This window comes from Schistocerca gregaria, chromosome 6 (genome assembly GCF_023897955.1).
Source record: "Schistocerca gregaria isolate iqSchGreg1 chromosome 6, iqSchGreg1.2, whole genome shotgun sequence".
NCBI classification, from domain to species: Eukaryota; Metazoa; Arthropoda; class Insecta; order Orthoptera; family Acrididae; genus Schistocerca; species Schistocerca gregaria.
The window spans coordinates 367,195,660-367,218,082 of record NC_064925.1 but is presented as its reverse complement, the minus strand read 5'-3'; the positions used below and the strand labels follow the sequence as shown (position 1 = coordinate 367,218,082).

At 45.4% G+C, this 22,423-nt stretch overlaps 1 protein-coding gene across 1 annotated transcript in view; it reads left to right on the top strand.

The window, feature by feature from the left end:
• LOC126278887 (uncharacterized) overlaps positions 1 to 22,423 on the top strand; it is a 72,292-nt gene that overhangs the window by 40,769 nt on the left and 9,100 nt on the right. Inside the window, exons 3-4 of the mRNA XM_049979161.1 lie at positions 3,162 to 3,315; positions 9,881 to 10,199. Coding sequence (XP_049835118.1) covers positions 3,162 to 3,315; positions 9,881 to 10,199 — 473 coding nt within the window. The remainder of the gene's footprint in view (positions 1 to 3,161; positions 3,316 to 9,880; positions 10,200 to 22,423) is intronic.

The following is a 22,423-nucleotide window of genomic DNA, read 5'->3' as shown; positions in this document are numbered from 1 at the left end:
CCAAGGATGTAAACAGCCATGCATGAGTAGCGCCTATTAGACCCAGGGGGTCCAACAGCCGATCAGTTCCAGTCATTCCACCAGGAAGGACGTACACTGCTCGTGTTTTCTGCAGTTCAACCATTCCTAGACGGTCAATACCACAGTTTCATGGCGTCCGCATTGTTACGCTGTCCCAGGAATACCTCTCGACTAGGAAGTGTCCAGGCGTCTCTGAGTGACTAAAGCGATGTTGTTCGGTCATGGAGGAGATAAAGAGAGACAGGAATTGTCGATCGATGACATATCTCGCTCAGGCCGCCCAAGCGCTACTACTGCAGTGGATGACTTCTACCTACGGATTATGGCTCGGAGGAACCCTAACAGCAACGCCGCCATGTTGAACAATGCTTTTCGTGCAGCCACAGGACGTCGTGTTACGACACAAACTGTGCACAATAGGCTGCATGATGTGCAGCATCACTCCCGACGTCCATCTTTGCAACCACGACACCATGCAGCGGCGCGATACAGATGAGCTCACCGATGAGTGTTGCATATGCCTTCAGCCAAGCAATAGTCGGACGTGTTTGGAGGCAACCCGGTCAGGCTGAACGCCTTAGACACACGGTCCAGCGAGTACAGCAAGGTGGAGGTTCCCTGCTGTTTTGGGGTGGCATTATGTGGGACCGACGTACGCCGCAGGTGGTCATAAAAGACGCCCGTAACAGCTTTGCGATACGTGGACGGCATCCCCCGACCGATAGTACAATCATATCGGCAGCATATTGGCGAGGCATTTGTCTTTATGGACGACAATTCGCGCCCCCATCGTGCACATCTTGTGAATGACTTCCTTCAGGATAACGACATCGCTCGACTAGACTGGCCAGCCTGTTCTCCAGGAATGAACCCCATCGAACATGCCTGGGGATCGATTGAAAAGGGCTGTTTTTGGACGATGTGACCCACCAATCACTTTGAGGGATGTACGCCGTATCGCCGTTGACGTGTGGGACAATCTGAACCAACAGAGCCTTGATGAACAGAGGCTTGTATCAATGCAAGGGGACATGCTGCAGGGTATTAGAGGTGCCGTTGTGTACAGCAATCTGGACCACCACGTCTGAAGATCTCGCTGTATCGTGGTACAACATGCAATGTTTCATGATCAATAAAAAGGGCGGAAGTGATGTTTATGTTGATCCCTACTGCAATTTTTTCTACAGGTTCCAGAACTCTCGAAACCGAACTGATGCAAAACTTAGTTTGATGTGTGTATTACTAGTAATCAGTAAGTGTCTGTTGTAAGACGTCGTGGTCTCCCGACCTTCATTGCTTACATATTCCGCCCTCACAATCATATTCCGCACATCAAGAGGCTTCATTCGAACGCAAACTCGATAAGATAAAGCCAATGTTGTATGAATTCATGTAAACGATATGCAATTAACAAGTAAGCGCACCGTGGTTGAAATACTCGAGGCTGGCGTACACACATATATTCCAGACACGACGGTCACAGAAGCTTTTAGTTCGGGAGAGAAACCGCACAATGGGACGCTGGTCCCTTCATAGCACGACCCGCCATGTCGGCCGGTGACCGCCCGTGTAGCGGACAGCGTGGGCCCGAGTGAAAGGAGGGAATCATCCCGTGTTCGACATAAAAGCAAATTCCGCTACATTGTGTTGGAGCAGTCAGCCTACGCATTGTTTACACATAGCACGCAGTTTCAGAGATTTTCACAGGGAGACAGCAAACGCCAATGCTACAGGTTTCCGGATTGGTCACCTTAAACGAAACGTCATTCTCCCGTTTTAGAAGAGCAATGCAGATTGGCAGGCGATATTTCTGACGCTTTGAGCTGAAGGAATAATGGAAGAGACCGAAAGATATACCCCTTCACGTCTGATGTGGAGAGGCGCCGTTCCGTTATCGCTCTTGGGGCGAGGAACAAGTCTCCCCTCAGTACTTCACTGGGAGAGCACCTCTGTCGAGAGCGAATCGAAGTGCGACTCTATATTGAGTCCTTGCGATTAAGCGTTGTTCACTGTGTTGGCTGACACACTTATTGTGCGATGTGAATGGACCGAGTCATAGTTAAACGCCTGCGAGCGAATTGTGAGTGGCATCGCGGTGGACTGGTTATCTGACTGGTGTACCACGCCAATAGGTAGACTAGGGGCGAATAGGAGTCCTTGACTTCATCAAGGAGTAGGGAGAGTTTGATTGGCGACGGTCAATCCAGATAGAACGAGAATTATCTTATTTGTCAGCAGCGAGCGGCGCAGACAGCAGTCATCGCAGCTTATGGTATTGGGTGCTACAGCTCTTGTGAGCCCCATATTTCCTCCACAACAGTACACTTCACTGCATTTCAGACATGACAGCTTCGACCTTACCTAGCAACATTCTAAAGGATAATTATTCAGGTTGAGTAGGCACGCCTCTCAGCCATTCTGCGAAGTCAACAACCATCTTAAACTTTGTATAGAAATTTCATTAGCGAATCCTATCCTTGAGAGGTAAGTTCACATTCTGAAAAGAACCAGGATATAACTTGTTCAAATCATAACTAAAAGTGCCATTGTGATTTCTCATAATTTTTGCAAAATAATAATAACTTTCGTTAGTTTCATGTTTTTCTTACACCAACAAGCACTACTCCAGTACCCAAGTATCCCACTAATTACGTAAGAAATTTTGTGAATTTTTGTGTCATTTCCTTACAGCGGACGACTCCAGAAGATATTTATTGCTGAAATTTTTTCAGGCATTTTTCTTTAGAACGTTAGGAGCGTCTGTCTGACTTCTGTAGTAGTGTGGGGGTGGAAATTGCATCTTGCAGGAACCACAGGGTAAAGGGTACATCTCAGATTAATCCGTTGCGCAGAATAACAGATCAACCCCACACCTCAGACTGTAATAGCAGATTTCAGTAGAAGTAATTCTGGTACGTACGTAAACACCTAGTCGCGAGTTAACAGGTGTAGAACGTGGTTTGTCTGCTAAGCTGAGCGAGCATCGCGGTCAGGCCTACCCACGTGACGTACGCACCGCGGCCTGTCTTTCTCGTGGGCCGCGGTACACGTAAGTGACTTCACGGAGAAATATCACCGAGGTGAATCTAGCGTCTCCCGTAGCGTTGTGCCTCGCCTGCAGAGTGGCTGCGCTGTTGCAGGGGCGGGCCCGGCACTGTGGACCCCGCGTCGCAGCCGTGTCCGCAGTGCGGCTGTAAGGGCATGACCGGCTTCCCGGGCGTCACGGGCAGCCTCTGCGCGCCCCCCGTGGCCGACACTTCGCTCTACGACCAGCCCTGCCACTACCTGCGCAAGGTCGGTACCGCGGCAGCTGGCTGCCTACAATTGCAGTACTCACGAGGAGAACACGCCAGGCGCCTTAACTCTCTGGCGGGCGGGCACCACTGTAACCTACCACATACGTAGAAGCCGTGGTCGCTGTAGCTAACTGTGGTGTCAGCGTTAGACGCCACGCTAGAGGTTACGATAATCGACAGTGATTCAGCACTTGCAAACCTCACTGGACACGAAGGCGCTTTCAGCACCGGCACAGACAGAGACTTGCAGATCGCACCGGCCAAGTCAGCTACAGGTCGTGAGCGAAGTCACATTAGAATAATCTTCAGCTCGCTAGGTTCGCAGCCGCTAGTTCCTGCATGCATTATGCACGCTATACCAGAATTGTGTTATCTTACTTTTTGTACGAGAGTGAATCAAATCATAACCTTAAATATTTTTAAAAAATATTATTTATTGTGCAGAAGAAGTACAAAGCTGTATCACTTTTCAATATAATCTCCCCCACGCTCAATGCAAGTCCTCCAGGGATTACAAAGTGCATAAATTCCTTTCGAAAAAAAAAATTCTTTTGGTAGTCCGCGCAACCACTCATGCTCCGCGTGGCATAACCTCTTCATCAGAACGGAATTTCTTTCCTCCCATTGCGTCTTTGATTGGTCCAGACATATGGAAATCACTTGGGGCAAGGTCTGGTGAGTATGGTTGGATGAGGAAGACTCTCAAAATACAGGTCTGTGACTGTTGCATCTGTTGTACGCTCAGTGTTGGGTCTTGCATTGTCATGTTGCAAAACGACGCCTGCTGACAGCTAACCACGTTGCTTTGATTTGATTGCAGGCCGCAGATGATTTTTTAGGAGATCTGTGTATGATGCACTGGTAACAGTGGTCCCTCTAGGCGTGTGATGCTCCAAAATGACGCCTTTTTCGCCCCAAAGAGAGTCAGAATAACCTTCTCTGCTGATGGTTCTGTCACAAACGTCTTTGGTTTTGGTGATGAGGAATAGCACCACTCCTTGCTCGCTCTCTTCATTTCCGATTGGTGGAAGTGAACCCAGGTTTCGTCCCCAGTGATGATTCTTGCAAGGAAGCCATCACCTTCTCTTTCAAAGCGCCGAAGAAGTTCTTCACAAGCATCAACACGTCGTTCTCTCACTTCATGAGTCAGCTGCTGTGGCACCCATCTTGGAGACACTTTGTGAAACTGGAGCACATCACGCACATCACACCCATGACTAATCTGTAAACATGCTGCAATGTCATTCAGTGGCACTAGGCGGTTTTCCTTCACTATGGCTTCAACTGCTGCAATGTTCTGTGGAGTCACAACTCGTTGTGCCTGACCTGGACGAGGAGCATCTTCCACTGAAGTCACACCATTTGCGAACTTCCTACTCCATCTGTAGACTTGCTGCTGTGTCAAACATGCATCACCGTACTGAACCATCATTTGTTGATGAATTTCAATAGGTTTCACACCATCACTACGCGAAAACCGAATAACAGAACACTCTTCTTCCCTGGTGTAAGTCGCAAGTGGGGCGGCCATCTTTATACTGATACTGCGACGGCATGTGTGCATCTGCACTATGCTGCCACCTACAGGCAATTCTGTACGCTGTTTGTAGTACGCCTACCAACTTACAGGATAACGGCGCGAAATTTCGATTTGTTATGACAAATTTAAGGTTTTCATTTGACTCAAAGTCGTATAATATAAATAATGTTTGTTAGTGTCCGCCCCGGTAGCTGAGTGGTCAGCGCGACAGACTGTCAATCCAAAGGGCCCGGGTTCGATTCCCGGCTGGGTCGGAGATTTTCTCCAATCAGGGACTGGGTGTTGTGTTGTCCTAATGGTCATCATTTCATGCCCATCGACACGCAAGTCGCCGAAGTGGCGTCAAATCGAAAGACTTGCACCAGGCGAACGGCCTACCCTTCGGGAGGCCCTAGTCATACGACATTTCATTTTCAATGTTTGTTAATGAGTAATTTGTATTCAAGAAAGATAGTTGTCATTAGTTATGTTCCTGGAGTGCAGTAGCAGGACAAAGTTAGTTAAAAGTTATTTACTAAAGTCTTCCAGATTCCTACAATCACCCCACTCGTGTTAGCCTGTATCATCCCACTGCAAATACCGATCGAAAAGCATCCTGCATTTGTGTGAGATGTTGACATGCTGTCATCGATCTTCACATCACTAAACACGTTAATTTTCTCATTTTACCGCTCAGGGGCGGTAGTTCTCTCAAGTAAACTAATTGTCCACTGAAGATTCACTAGATACAGGGAGAATCACAGTGCGGCATTTTTGCCGCGAATTTACTACACGAAATGGTATTTCATACATTGTTGTACTTGTTCGTGGAAGAGTCTTGCATTTCTCTCTCTAGTTCTTCTCTATAGGGCTATGTTTGGTAAGTAATTGATTACATTTATGTGCTGACCTTTCATAACTCTACAACTAATATTACTTTTTGTTTGTATATTGTGTATTAAACTGGGGACCTAGAAACGTCGGAGATTCTTCGTCCCAGCATAACTTTCAGTGGTTCACATCCCCACAAAAGGCCACAGCAATACACCCCACCCCATCGCCGCCGCACACCGAACCATCCACAGGCTGGTCGGCACACTGGACCTCGACACTAATCCGCTTGACGGATTCGTGGCGTGGACTTACACACATTCCCATTCAGGAAACTGCTAGTTAGACAGCACGGCTAGCCGGGCGGGCTATATCACTTTTTATTCGAACAGAATTATCTGTACTTCACATATGGATTTCTGTATGGTTAATGGCGCTAACCACCACCCTTCTGCTTCATCCAGTACGTCTCGCCAAACAAGAATAACAGAGGAAGAATGTAACCGAATATTATTTGATGAAATTCCTTCTAGTGACAACAGCGTTGACAGTTATGAAAGTGATGACAATGATCCGACATTCACTACACATTGACCAACTTCTAAATTTGTTTACAGTCGTGCGTCTAGCAGTAGTGATTCTGACAAGACAAACTCATCACTGCAGCTCCCTCAGATTTAGTGGTTAGATGGCCTAGTGGATAGCCCGTCAAAAACTAAACGCAGATCAAGCATGGAAACAGGAAGAACGTGTACTTAATTGTGAAAAAAGAAGCTAAAGAGACACAGTGAACTGTCCAAGCTCAAGATCTGCAACATAGAGCGCACTGCAAGTCTCACGGGGTCATGGTTGTGTGGTCACGGTGTTGGACGAAGAAGCGAGAGATCCGTGTTCAAATTTTCATCGTATCCCTCTTTTTTCACAAAAGTATGAACTGTCCGTCCGGTCACTGACGTGTCTGTTCTTCTGTCGTCTTGGCAATTGTCATACGATACACTGCTTTTAGGACGTGAGTCAAGTGGTAAGAATACATTACCATCGCAAGTAAATGTGATGAAGTTGTGAGGGCAAGTTATGATTCCTACTTGGGTAACTCAACCGGTAGAGCAAATGCCTTAGAAAGAACATACGGCTACAGGACAGAAGGACGTACGCACATACGTCGTTTTTATTATAATCATTAAAGTATCTCTAATAGTTAACTGTAGCAAGTCGTTTAATAGTTAACTCATGTGATCTTCGTACTGCTGTAGCTTGTGGAGTGTTCATGACTCCGGCACATTTGTCTAACTATATTTTATAAATACATCAGCAACTTTCGAAGTACATGCAGGTTTTGAAATGCAGCTTGTGGTAGTGTTTCTTTATGTCCTCAACTTTCATTTGATACTTCATATGATGTAATCGCTCCAGTTGTTTAATTTTTGCTGATTTCTATTGACTGTTGTGTAACATTCAAAACTAAAAGTAAAAGTAATTTTCTTAATACGCTACTTGTCGTAGAATCGCGCTTACAAATAACTCGTCTTATCGCCGCAGTTCCAAAGTGTATGTGGTTTTATTGTGTCATGTTTTAAGGTCTGTGACGTAGTTTCCCTGAAAATGTGATTTCTTCCTCATATTTCGTTTACTGTAGACACCATTTGTTTTCCCTGCCGGCGGCTGTGGCCGAGCTGTTCTAGGTGCTTCAGTCCGGAACCGCGCTGGTGCTACGGTCGCAGGTTCGAATCCTGCCTTGGGTATGGATGCGTGTGATGTCCATAGATAATTTAGGTTTTAGTAGTTCTATGTCTAGGGGACTGATGACCTCTGATGTTAAGTTCCATAGTACTCAGAGCCATTTGAACCATTTTGAACCTTTCAATATTTTTTGAGCTCTGAAGCCAAGTTCAGTCACACCCCAGATGTGTTCGACAGGGTTCAGATCTGGCCACGTCAATTTGAAGCAGCCAGTGTGTTCCTCGAACAACTGCATAACATTCCTGGTCTTGTGACATGGTGTTTTACCTGGTTGAAAATTGCCACTGCCATCGTCAAACTTGATAGTCATACTACTTGGGTATCATGGTGACTTGCACGAGCTGTTCTGGAGCCATGGATGTGCATATCAGTGTTCCACTCATCATAACGGAGCCACCGCCAGCTTCTCTCCGCGGCGCAGTACAGTTTTTGGTTGGTTTCCGGGAGTGGACCAAACAGCGAGATCATCTGTCCCATAAGATTAGGGAACGATGGGGAAGGAAATCGACCGTGCCCTTTCAAAGGAAAAATCCCTGCATTTGACCCAAGAAATTTAGGGAAATCATGGAAAATCTAAATCAGGATGGCCGGACGCTGATTTGAACCGTCGTTCTTCCGAATGCGAGTCCAGTGTGCTTACGACTGCGCCACCTCGGTCGGTGCAGTACAGGTGTCGAGGAACTGTTCCCCTAGACAAGCCCTCCCATCGGCGTTGTGAAGAAGATATCAGGATTCGTTAGATCATGCAACACTGTGCCACTGCGCCAACGCCCAGTGCAAATTACCACGTGCCCATTTCAGTCGTATTTGCTGATATCGCGGTGTTAAAATTGGCACGTCCATAAGTCGTCGGCTGCGGAGGCCACTCGTTAGGAGTGTTCCGTACAATGTGTGTTCAGATACACTCGTACTCTGCCCAGCATTAATCTCTGATGTTAGTTGTGCCACAGTTCGCCACCTGTTTTACCAGTGGCCCCAGTCTACGTCGTCCGACACCTGTAATGAGGGGTGGCCAACCCCACTGTGTGTGGGCGTGGTTTCGCCTTGGTTTCGTCACGTGTTGAAGGCAGTTACCAGGCCACTCCTCGAACACCCGACAAGTCGTGCACTTTTCCGGAATACCCGTGCCGAGCCTCCGGGTAATCACAATCTGCCCTCGGTCAAACTCGAACAGATCGTGCGGCTTCCTTATTCTACTCACTGGGAGCATGCTCACTGATACTACATGCACCGTGCGTGTGCCTCACTAGCAGTCATTTCTCGATGGGGTTTACACAGGGTGTTACAAAAAGGCACGGCCAAACTTTCAGGAAAAATTCCTGACACACGAATACAGAAAAGATGTGATGTGGACATGTGTCCGGAAACGCTTACTTTCCATGTTAGAGCTCATTTTATTACTTCTCTTCAAATCACATTAATCATGGGATGGAAACACACAGTAACAGAACGTACCAGCGTGACTTTGTTACAGGAAATGTTCAAAATGTCCTCCGTTAGCGAGGATACATGCATCCACCTTCCGTCGCATGGAGTCCCTGATGCGCTGATGCAGCCCTGGAGAATGGCGTATTGCATCACAGCCGTCCACAATACGAGCACGAAGAGTCTCTACATTTGGTACCGGGGTTGTGTAGACAAGAGCTTTCAAATGGCCCCATAAATGAAAGTCAAGAGGGTTGAGATCAGGAGAGCGTGGGGGCCATGGAATTGGTCCGCCTCTGCCAATCCATCGGTCACCGAATCTGTTGTTGAGAAGCGTACGAACACTTCCGACTGAAATGTGCAGGAGCTCCATCGTGCATTAACCACATGTTGTGTCGTATTTGTAAAGGCACATGTTCTAGCAGCACAGGTAGAGTATCCCGTATGAAATCATGATAACGTGCTCCATTGAGCGTTGGTGGAAGAACGAAACTAAAATGAGCTCTAACATGGAAATTACGCGTTTCCGGACACATGTCCACATAACATCTTTTCTTTATTTGTGTGTGAGGAATGTTTCCTGAAAGTTTGGTCGTACCTTTTTGTAACACCTTAATTATATATATCAGTGACACTCTCACCCCTATTGTGCGATAACACGAAACAAGAAATCTTTATTAACACAATACAATATGACACAACAAAACCCACCACCTTAACTAAGGAGTGGGTCCATATATATGATACAACATGAATCAGCAGCATTGTTACAATAATTTTCTAAAACTGGCATAACTATGAGCAAGGTTAATCTATTGTAATCTAAAATACTCTGCAGCGATTACAGTTGTGCCAGTTCATATATAAACCTCCTGTTGTGGCCTGCTCACCGAGCTAATCCCAGTGAGAGTGTCCCTGACACTGGACTGTCCAAGTAGGTTTTGTCGCTGCAGTCCCTACTTGGTTTATATTGATAGCCGGTGATAATGTTGTGGCTGATGAGTGTATTCCACTGCCCCTGACTGACGCCGCGCGGCTGTGCCCACAGCTGCAGGAGAAGTACCCGTTCCTGTTCCAAGTGCTGGAGCGGCTGCCGCCGGAGGACCTGATCGCGCGCGTGTACCGCGACCGGCTGCGCACCACCTACCAGGCTGACTACTGCCGCGACGGCGACCTGCCCCCGGAGCAGTACGCGGCCGTGGTGGCCGCCGCCCCCGCCGCGGGGGGCGTGGCGCCGCCGGCCACGCAGGGCTCGTCGCTGCCCGGCGACGAGTGTCGCCCCCGCATGAAGGCGCCCTCGTGCCTCGCGGCGCGCGCCGCCACCGTCTCCAAGCAGCCGCACACCACGGAGAAGAAGGAGGGCGGCGGTAAGGAAGCCGACACAGGTCGCACGACCGACATTTCACTGCCTAACTCATTCATAGCATTTACAGCACGTACCAACTCTGATGGTCGTGCATGGTTGTTCCAGTACAGGTCATACGCGCAAGTGATTAGATTAGTACTTGTTCCATAGTCATGAATGCGACACTTCGTAACGATGTGGAGCAAGTTAGATTAATAAAGGTGTCTATGGAAGGTATTACATTACACAAAATATTACATGACACTTAATATTTTTAATTTTTTTGTGTGTGGGTTGGGGAAATTACCTCCTTACTACATCCAAAAATTCATCTAATGAGTAGGAGTAGTTGTCATTAAGAAATTCTTTTAATTTCCTTTTAAATGCTCTATGGCTATCTGTCAGGTTTTTGATGGTATTAGGTAAGTGACCAAACACTTTTGTGACAGCATAATTTACCCCCTTCTCAGCCAAAGTTAGATTTAACCGTAAGTAGTGAAGATCATCCTTTATCCTAGTGCTGTAGCCATGTACACAGCTATTACTCTTGAATTCATTTGGATTATTAATAACAAATTTCATAAGTGAATATATATGTTGTGAAGCTACAGTGAAGATTTCTAGCTCTTTAAATATGTGTCTGCAGGATGATCTTGGATGAGCTCCAGCAATTATTCTGATTACACGCTTTTGTGCAATGAACACTCTTTTACTCAATGATGAGTTACCACAGAATACGATGCAATACGAAAGCAGAGAATGAAAATAGGCGCGTTAAGCTAATTTACTCAGATGTATATCGCCAAAATATGCAATGACCCTAACAGCATAAGTTGCTGAACTCAAACGTTTCAGCACATCCTCAGTGTGTTTTTTCCAGTTCAACCCCTCATCAATGCCTACACCAAGAAATTTTGAATATTCTACCTTAGCTACTGATTTCTGATCGAAGTTTATATTTATTAATGGTGTCATTCCATTTACTGTGTGGAACTGTATATACTGTATTTTGTCAAAGTTCAATGAGAGCCCATTTGCAGAGAACCACTTAATCATTTTCCGAGAAACATCGTTTACAACTTCACCAGTTAATTCTTGTGTGTTGAGTGTGATAACTATACTTGTGTCATAGGCAAAAAGTACCAGCTTTGCATCTTCGTGAATATAGAATAGCAAGTCATTAATATATATTAAGAACAGCAGAGGACCCAAGACCGAACCTTACGGCACCCCATTCTTGATTGTTCCCCAGTTTGAGAAATCACCAGTTTTTTGCAATTATGTGAAATGAATACTTCAAATGTCTGCACTTTTCCAGTTAGGTATGATTGAAACCATTTGAGCACTGTCCCATTCATACCACAATACTTGAGCTAATTTAGAAGTATTCCATGATTTACACAGTCAAAAGCATTTGATAGATTACAAAAAATCCCAACGGCTGACTCGCGGTTACTCAGAGCATTTAATATTTCATTAGTGAAAGTATATATAGCACTTTCCGTTGAAAAACCCTTCTGGAAACCGAACTGACGTTTTGTTAAAACTTTATTTTTAGTGGACCGCATCTTCTGTGGAGTGAGCAGATGCGCTCCACGTACAATGTGCATACTGTGCAGCTGAAACACACAACGCAAGAGCAGAAGTTCTCAGGTTGTGACGTTTAGCTCCCCAGGTGATGGCTGTTAGCTCCCTCAAAATATTGACCCTTGCTCTGATCTTCTGCCTGGTATTATGGGAATGTTTCTTGAACGACAGTGTACGGTCAATAGTAATTCACATACACACAAGTGTTGCGCAACGTTGAAGCCTTTTTTGTCTTGCCACGTGACACCAAGTCCCCATCAAGCTTCTCCGTTGTCACATCAATATTCAAGAAAGGAAATAGGAGTAGCCCATTGAATGACAGATTCATATCACTGACCTCAATTTGCAGTAGGATTTTGGAGCATATACTGTACTCGAACATCATGAATTACCTTGAAGAAAATGACTTATTGATACATATCCAACACGCATTCAGACAACATCGTTCTTGTGCAACACAGCTAGCCCTTTATTCACATGAAGTAATGATTGCTATCGACAAGGGATCTCAGATCGATTCCATATTCCTAGATTTCCAGAAGGCTTATGATACCGTTTGTCACAAGCGACTACTAATCAAATTGCGTGCATATGGAATATCGTCTCAGTTTTGTGGCTGGATTCGTGATTTCCTCTCAGCGATAGAGGATAAATCATCGAGTAGAACAGAAGTGATATCTGACGTTCCGCAAGGTAGTGTCATAGGCCCTCTGCTGTTCCTGATTTACATAAATGACCTAGGTGATAATCTGAGTAGCCCCCTTAGATGTTTTCAGATGACGCTGTAATTTACCGTCTAGTAAAATCATCAGATGTCAATTCCAATTACAAAATGATCTAGAGAGAATTTCTGTATGGGGCGAAAAGTGGCAATTGGCACTAAACAAAGAAAAGTGCGAGGTCATCCACATCCACATGGGTTCTAAAAGAAATTCGACAAATTTTGGGTATACGATAAATAGCACAAATCTAAGGGTTGTCAATTCGACTAAATATCTAGGAATTACAATTACGAGCAACTTATATTGGAAAGACCACATAGATAATATTGTGGGGAAGGAGAAACAGAGACTGCACTTCGTTGGCAGTACACTTAGAAGATGCTACAAACTCACTAAAGAGACAGCCGACATTACACTCGTCCGTCCTCTGCTGGAATATTGCTGCGCTGTATGGAAACCTTGCCAAGTAGGATTGACGGAGGACATCGAAAAAGTGCGAAGAAGGGCAGCTCGTTTCGTGTTAGTACGCATTAGGGGTGAGAGTGTCACAGATACGATACGCGAGTTGGGGTGGGAGTCACTTACACAAAGTCGGTTTTCTTTGAAGCGAAATCTATTTGTGAAATTTCGATCACCATCTTTCTCTTACGAATGCGAAAATATTTTGTTGACACCGACCCAGAGCTCGAATGGAAATGGTTCGATGAACCCTCTGGCAGACAGTTAGGTGTGAATTGCAGAGAAACCATGTAGATGTAAATGTTTCTTAAGTAAAATGCGCCCGTCTTCGTGTCTTTGGGATTTAGTCTTAGATGATAATCTAATACAAACCGTTATATAATAATACTTACTACCTGGCAATTTAAAAACTACAATGAAGAACACTTATCTTATGACAGTACGACAATGAAGAAACCTAATATCATAACAAGGAAATAGAGAAAAGAGAACTACTTTCTACCCCACAAAACCACTTTTGACACCGTAGCGTCATTCAACCATTAGTACTATTACAGAAATGGTTCAAAAGCGAGACGTCAGATATCATCACGAAATCCCCACAATGTTTCATCGGCGCAGCTGACCGACATCTGAGTGAACATAGCAGTCTGCTCGTCTTATTCCGAAGCTTATTGAACGTATTTACTTCTTTCGCCATCTCCTTCCTGTACAGGAATAGGAAGAACTGAATTAGTTTCATAAAGTTCGGAATAAGAGCGGACTGCTGTCGACCCGTGCGTTCTGATTTCACAGGTATGAAATGGAGCCTTTATTTGTACCTCACTAGTGTGTCCGTCGCAAGGGAACATGTCGCTCATCTGTGCCGATAAAATATTGCGGGGATTTCAAAACGACATACGACGTCTCGCCATAGAAAGATTTCTATAACTAGTCTCTCGGGAATGCCCAAGCAACTCACGTTGGTACTACTGCTTCGTCAGGAAATTTCTCTTTTTTGTTCGTTTATTAGGTTAGTCGTTTTCTTGCGCAAGCTTCTGCTGCTGAATCTGCCCTTTAACTACCCCAGCCAACAGGCACTGTCCGCTGGATTCTTCGGGCGCAGGCAGCACGTCAGTTGCGTTTCCACTGTGGCAATTAATTCCACGATTCAATGCCACTTCTTGTAATCCACATTTTCGTAATCACTTTCTGACTACAACATTTTGAAATTGGAAACACTTCATTAAACACAAATTAACATTATCACTCGCCGTATCTTTTTTTATAGTCAAGAATTATGCCGAAACATTGTGTGGAGACTGTGAGAAACTGTAAAGTGCAGTGTGCTGTTGTTGATTTTCTAGTCAATTAGCTCCACCAAAAAAAATCAGTTGTACATAGTTTCAAGCTGGGTAGATACTCCAGTGGTAGTTTAAGAATGCCAATGGCAACCACTTTCCGTAGATTACTGGCGATATTTCCAAATATTGGTCGTTAACAACACCACAACTTCTTTAAAAATCTCATGGAGTCTTCTGTATGTTAAGGGAGGGGTGCTGAGGGTTTCTGGCCACCACAGAATAAGAAATGATGAGTTCCTCAACCTCTCACTATCCATTAATTAACTGTTTTCACAAATAGTTACAGTTGCTTCCCTTATGCAATGTTTACACAATAAGAAGTAACTATTTGACTGTGACGTTAAATGTAATTGATTGTGTTATAACCAGGAATAACACAATAACCTCTTCACTTTGGTTTATTAAATCACAAATCACTTTTTAACAATTATGTTAGCCAAGCGTCTACCCAGGCTCACACTCAGAAGTAACGCATAATTAAAGTTTGGTTCTACCAATGTACAAATGTGCATGGTGAGGTGCACGTCCGGTAATTATTCCCAAGTCCAGTGAAGTTCAGTCTCTCCGAGTGAAGTCGCAAGATTCCCGCCGAGCAGCCAGGTAACCTCGGGTGGTGCGGTGAGTAATCCCCAAGCAGCTGGAACACGGCGTACTGCACTCCCCGATGAGAGCTGTCGTTTGCGGCGGCGGCCGGGTTTATATAAGGCTTGCTAGTTAATGGAGCCGTCGGCTGGGGTCGCTGTTTTCCAGGGAAAACCAATCGCAATGTTTCCTGGCGTAGCCAACTGCTGTGTGCTGACAAACGCGCGCACGCGAAGGCGGCCAGCGATGGTAGCCGCGAGCCGTCCGGAGAAGTGCGGCCAGCGATGTATTTCTCGGCCACGTAAGGGAGCGTGCGTGTGAAGACGGCCAGCGATGGAAGCAGCGGGCCGCCCAGACAAGTGTGACCAGCGATGTCTTTGGAGGCCGCGTACTGGAGCGCGTTGTTCAGTGTTTGTTAGAAGTGGCGTATACCACAGATATAAAATACAATAAAACATACCACTTTTAAAGTAATGCGAATAATTAAATAATTCCCACAAGGACGAAAAAAGGTTGCTCTTTGTTTAATTAACTGTTGCAATACCCAAAACAGCAACCCTTTAACCGACTAATGTAATTTAAAAAGCACCGCATAATCTGTAGCAACTTTTAATGTTCCAAGTGCCACTAAGAGTGACGATACAGAGAATATAATTCTCTCATCTAAAAGGCATTCAGCAGCGCAGCAGGATGGGTGATTATGCATGTCATTCAGCCACTGAGTAATAATGGATTCTTACCGCAACGCAGAGCATCATTAATATAAGTTGTTACTGTGACATTTATTCTTGGGGTTCTTAAATGTATGACTTACGAAATACATTGCGATTAGTTGTTGGCACACTTGTCTCTTTAGCCTTTTGCTGTTTATGTATCTACATCAGGGTGACACTTTCATATCGAATCTGGGTGCAGATAACCTACTTGACTCTTAAGGTTTGACGTACCTTTTTTTTATCTGATGTGCATTTATTTTGAGCAAACTCTTGTCTCTCCGCCGCTGGATATGGCCTCTAGCACTCTTTAACTTCCTAATATCGTTGTCAGTTAGTTGCCCCAGGTAGCAGAGTGGTCAGCGCGACATAATGTCAATCCTAAGGGTCCGGGTTTTATTACCGGCTGGGTCGGAGACTTCCTCCGCTCAGGGACTAGGTGTTGTGTCCTAATTATCACCATTTCATTCCCATCGACACGGAAGTCGCCGACATAGCGTCAAATCAAAAGACTTCCACCTGGCGAACGGTCTACCCGACGGGAGACCCTAGTCACACGACATTTACATTTTTTTATCTTCTCTTACACTATTTAAATTGTAATGTTTTCTAGTGTATTTCTATTTTGTAGTATTTTATAATAATTGAATTCAGGTTAATGTCGGAGAGTGACTATGCTCCTTTCTGTTGGACAGGCATCTGATTACGATCATACAGATCGCATTCGCAAAGACATGAGTGTCTCGAGGAATACTTGACTAATCAAACCCAGTACTTTATACTGGACGACAAATGTTACACAGAAAAGAAAGTAACGTAGGGCATGTCCCTAGTGGATACCCTCGGTGTAGAGTCACTCCCCGATGGATGTCTACTGGTGTTTGTCCTTCGACAACCAAGAAAAGATTAACAGGACGTTGGTCCAGTCTGGAAGCACGAGGTAATAATGCCGCCATAGTTCACGTTTCCTCATTTGCCACACAAATGTCGGGGAGACACGAATGCCACCTGAATCCTTTCCCTACACAGCGGTGCTTGTACAGCGATAAGCCAAAACATTACGGCCATTGCTCACCGCGACGTTGCATGCCGCCTCGTGGCGTTGCGAGCACGTGACGCAGTAATAAAAATACGTAGGCGGAGCAGACACGGAATTACCATTTACTGCTTGTTCTTGAAGTGCCAGTAGAAACAAAGCAAAACAAAATATATATATAGGGTGGTCCATTGATAGTGACTGGGCCAAACATCTCACGAAATAAGCATCAAACGAAAAAACTACAAAGAACGAAGCTCATCTAGCTTGAAGGTGGAAACCGGATGGCGCTATGGTTGGCCCGCTAGATGGCGCTGCCTTAGGTCTAACGGATATCAACCGCGTTTTTTTTAATAGGAGCACCCATTTTTTATTACATATTCGTATAGTACTTAAGAAATATCAATGTTTTAGTTGCACCACTTTTTTCGTTTTGTGATAGATGGCGTTGTAATAGTCACAAACGTATAAGTAGTTGGTATCACGTAACATTCCGTCAGTGTGGGCGGTATTTTCTTCGTGATACATTACCCCTGTTAAAATGGACCGTTTACCAATTGCGGAAAAGGTCGATATCGTGTTGATGTGGTTATTGTGATCAAACTGCCCAACGGGCGTGTGCTATGTATGCTGCTCGGTATCCTGGACGACATCATCCAGCCGTCAGGACCGTTCGCCGGATAGTTACGTTATTTAAGGAAGCAGGAAGCGCTCAGCCAAATGTGTAACGTCAACCACGACCTGCAACAAATGATGATGCGCAAGTAGGTGTTTTAGCTGCTGCCGCGGCTAATCCGCACATCAGTAGCAGAGAAATTGCGCTAGAATCGGGAATCTAAAAAACGTCGGTGTTGAGAATGCTACATCAACATCCATTGCACCCGTACCATGTATCTATGCACCAGGAATTGCGTGGCGACGACTTTGAACGTCGTGTGCAGTTCTGCCACTGGCCACAAGAGAAATTACGGGACGATGACAGATTTTTTGCACGCGTTCTATTTAGCGACGAAGCGTCATTCACCAACAGCGGTGACGTAAACCGGCATAAGATGCACTTTTGGGCAACGGAAAATCCACGATGGCTGCGAAAAGTGGAACATCAGCGACCTTGGCGGGTTAATGTATGGTGCGGCATTATGGAAGGAAGGATAATTGGCGTCCATTTTATCGATGGCAATCTAAATGGTGCAATGTACGCTGATTTCCTACGTAATGTTCTACCGATGTTACTAGAAGATGTTTCACTGCATGACAGAATGGCGATGTACTTCCAACATGATGGAAGTCCGGCACATAGCTGGCGTGCGGTTGAAGCTGTATTGAACAGCATATTTCGTGACAGGTGGATTGGTCGTCGAAGCACCACACCATGGCCCGCACGTTCACCGGATCTGACGTCCCCGTATTTCTTTCTGTGGGGAAATTTGAAGGATATTTGCTATCGTGATCCACCGACAACGCCTGACTACATGAGTCAGCGCATCGTCAATGCGTGTGCGAACATTACCGAAAGCGAACTACTCTGTGTTGAGAGGAATATCGTTACACGTATTGCCAAATGCATTCAGGTTGACGGACATCATTTTGAGCATTTATTGCATTAATGTGGTATTTACAGGTAATCACGCTGTAACAGCATGCGTTCTCAGAAATGGTAAGTTCACAAAGGTACATGTATCACATTGGAACAACCGAAATAAAATGTTCAAACGTACGTACGTTCTGTATTTTAATTTAAAAAACCTACCTGTTACTAACTGTTCGTCTAAAATTGTGAGCCATTTGTTTGTGACTATTACAGCGCCATCTATCACAAAGCTAAAAAAGCGGTCCAACTAAAACATTCATATATCTTTACGTACTACATGAATATGTAATAAAAATGGGGGTTCCTATTTATAAAAAATTCGGTTGATATCCGTTTGACCTATGGCAGCCATCTAGCGGGCCAACCATAGCGCCATCTGGTTTCCTCCTTCAAGCTACACAAGTTTCGTTCTTTGTAATTTTTTCGTTTGACGCTTATTTCTTGAGATATTTGGTCCTGTCACGATCAATGGGCCACCCTGTATACATGTGTAGTGTGTAAATGGTGTTGTGTTAGACAGTGATGGCTATGTTTCACTACCAGAGCGGCCACGCCCGCCATATGCAACGTACTGGCTGCGGTGCTCGTGTTCGGTGGCCGGCCTGTTGACCTCAGCGTGACACTGCCGTGGAATCCGGCTGACTCGGCGCTCTGCTTGCCGCCTGACCTTCACTGCCGACCGCGGCACGCCCTCGCTCTCTGCCCACGCGTCCTGTGAGTCGACCCTGCACATTACCTGCTCTGCTTGACAGCAGCGAGCTCAAACCACATACTGCCCTGGTTCAAACTCTCACCTATCCACAGGCTCCTCATCGGCAACTACTCCACATCAATTCATATTTAACGACCTCCTCTATACTTTATATCGGCCGCTTTTAATATTTTGCCGGCCGGTGTGGGCGAGCGGTTCTAGCCACCTCAGTTTGGAACCGCGCTGCTGCTCCGTTCGCAGGTTCGAATCCTGCCTCGGGCATGGATGTGTGTGATGTACTTAGGTTAGTTAGGTTTAAGTAGTTCTAAGCCCTTGGGGACTGATGACCACAGATGTTAAGACCCATAGTGCTCAGAGCCATTTGAACCATTTTGAACCTTTTAACATTTTTTCAGCGTTTTATTTCCAGAGCGTGAAGCCGCGCTGGTAACTTTCGAAATCTTCCTACAGCCTGAGATGTTACAGACGCGAAAAGAGTAAAAAAAGTAAAAGAAGGCGGAGATTGTAAGTCATGTAGCAAATAATTGGTAGGTTGCAACTGCTACTCTGAGATGGAAATGTTGGCACAAGAGAGGAATTTGTGGCGGACCGCATCAAACTAGTCAGAATACTGACGATACAAAACAAAAGTGCACATAAATGGCATAGCAAAGTGACAGTTTCACATGACTGACTATTACCTTTTCTTGATCTGTTACTGACTTAAGAATTACTTTGATTTTTAGGGTTCTGTACCTCAGGCTGTAAAAACGGAACCCTAATACAATTACTGTATAAAATGAACTGAGAACCATTATTTTTCTGCGAAATGACTTTATTAACAGAGGTACTTATCGTTACACAAATGCTACATAAACGTCCCCGTTTTTGCCAAATGTCCGACCGAGCGAGGTGGCGCAGTGGTTAGAACACCTGGGGTCGCAACCGGATCGGTTCAAATGGCTCTGAGCACTATGGGACTTAACATCTGAGTTCATCAGTCCCCTAGACTTAGAACTACTGAAAACCTAACTAACCTAAGGACATCACACACATCCATGCCCGAGGCAGGATTCAAACCTGCAACCGTAGCAGCTGCGCGGTTCCGGACTAAAGCACCTAGAAGCGCTCTTCTACAGCGGCCGGCGCAACCGGGCGGTCGACGGCTGAAACTCGCTTCCAGTCATCCTGATTTAGCTCTTCCTCGCTTTCCCTAAAATGCTTCAGGCAAATGCCTGGATGATTCCTTTGAAAGGATACGGCTGACTTCCTTCACCAAGATTCCCTAATCCGACGGGACAGATGAACACACTGTTTGTTCCCCTCCCCCAACCAACCAACCAAATGTCCAGAAGCCGTCGTATACCATCTGCGCGTCCATTTTTGGTTGAGTCCCATCTGACCGCCGCACGACATGGGTAACGTCATCTCTGGCGTTGACCGGGTCCCTCGCAGTGGTTCTTTCACTTCAGTGAAGAGTTCGTAATCGCAGGGACTCATGTCGGGTGAGTACGTTGAATGTTTCAGACTCTCCCAATGCCAGCGACGCAAGAGGTCCTGGACAGCAGCAGTGGTGTGACATCGTGCATTGTCATGCAGAACGATGGGCTACTGCTTTCTGCTGAGCACTGGACGAAGTTGGTGTTGCACGAATGTGCAGTTATAGGCACCGTCTGCCGTCACCCTTGATAGTACAAAGTAATGCAGTATCACCGCAACATTTCCATACGCCACAATGAACGTCACCTTCACACCACTCGGTGTAGCGGGCACTTTCTGTGAACGAGGAGAACCGGGATGCCTCCAATCATTTCCGTTTCAAGTTTGTTTCGTACGAGTGCGCCAAGGTTTTGTCGATGGTGATGATACGTCGACGAAAGTCGTTACCTTCCCTTTTGTCCAGGCCAAAGATATCCTGTTAAACGGCATAGGGGTGCCATTGTTGCACCTCGGACATCTCATGGGGTATCCAACATGCCGCAATTTTGCGGTATCCCAGAAAGTCGTGCAGAACGTGGTGCACAGTTTTGTGGCATGCTCTATTTTCTGCTGCTAATTCACGCACAGTCTAGCGGCGACAACGTCCAGTAAGGAAACAAGTAGTTGACTTGATTGCCCTCCACGTGGGGTCGTCCTGTACTGGGGTGATTCTTCGATCTCTGCCTCATCTGGAAGCTTTAATCTATCGTACGATTGTGCTGTATGGCAACGTTGCGTCACCATATGCTTCAAGTAGTCCCTAGAAACATTCTTGCGTACTCCAACCTCGTGCCATTTCAGTTCTGAGCCAAGGCCACTGCTCTTCTTTGTAAACTTGATGTTAGGGCGGTTGCACTACTGCTGTGACCTTCAACGGTCTACACACTGCAGTGGATTGACAGAGTACTGTCCCCGCTCGCTGTACAAACTCGTCTCAAGAGCCTTCGTTAGGTCAACACAGATGGCAGCTCTCCCACTCGCCAGTTTGTAGGATCGATTTGATGTCTGTCTGTCTGTCTGTCTGTCCCACTGTTAAGAACCGTTTTTCTCTGGGAAATTTGTGCCACATACTAACGTCCATGATACTTTGGCGACGTAAAATATTTAACCTTCTAAGTCAGTTCAGTAAAAAGATTCGTTCATTTATCTCGCATAATTCGAAACTCACCAACATACTCGTCAAAATCTGTAGGGTACTTCCCGTTGACCCAGAATCATGAAATTTGGCACTAAGCAAGGTTTCGCAGTACCAGTAAAGGAAAAATCCGATAATTGTTAATTTGTAATTGCGTGAAGCGACAAAACTTTTTGTCATTCTTCCCGTCTGTCCATTTATCCATCCGTGTATTAAGATCCTTTTCCTCAGGAAGGAGTAGGCGTACGAAGTTCAGATGTGTGTCACATACAAAGGACTACCGTCCCATAGCGGTGTAAAAATTTTAGAAAAAATCTGAGAATGGTTAAATTGTAGTTATGTCACATGAAAAATCTCTTGTTTTACATTGCATTCATCACACGTCAGGGGCACAATAGATTAACATTACTGTATGCAAACACAAAACGCAAAATATAGTCATGTTTTAGTAAGCAAATAGGAAACAGTTTAATAAATCTTCTGTACCTACTATATAAACTTCCTTTTCTGTGTCCGGGCTAGTCTGAGGAACTACTGTAAAGATTATGATACGTCTAGGAGGGGAGTATGAGTTGTAAGTTATAGGTCTGTATCTGACGTTTTCGCTCGCTCGAATTGCTCGGGCCGGCCGTTGTGGCCGAGTGGTTCTAGGCGCTTCAGTCTGGAGCCGCGCTACCGCTACGGACGCAGGTTCGATTCCTGCCTCGGGCGTGGATGTGTGTGATGTGCTTAGGTTAGTTAGGTTTAAATGGTTCTAAGTCTATGGGATTGATGACCTCAGATGTTAAGTCCCATAGTGCTCAGAGCCATTTGAACCATTTTTTGGACGAAGCGAACTTGATCCGAAACAAGTCCATTCATTGTAATTACGCCAACGGAATAATTTCCAAATAATTTTGTTCTTGTTA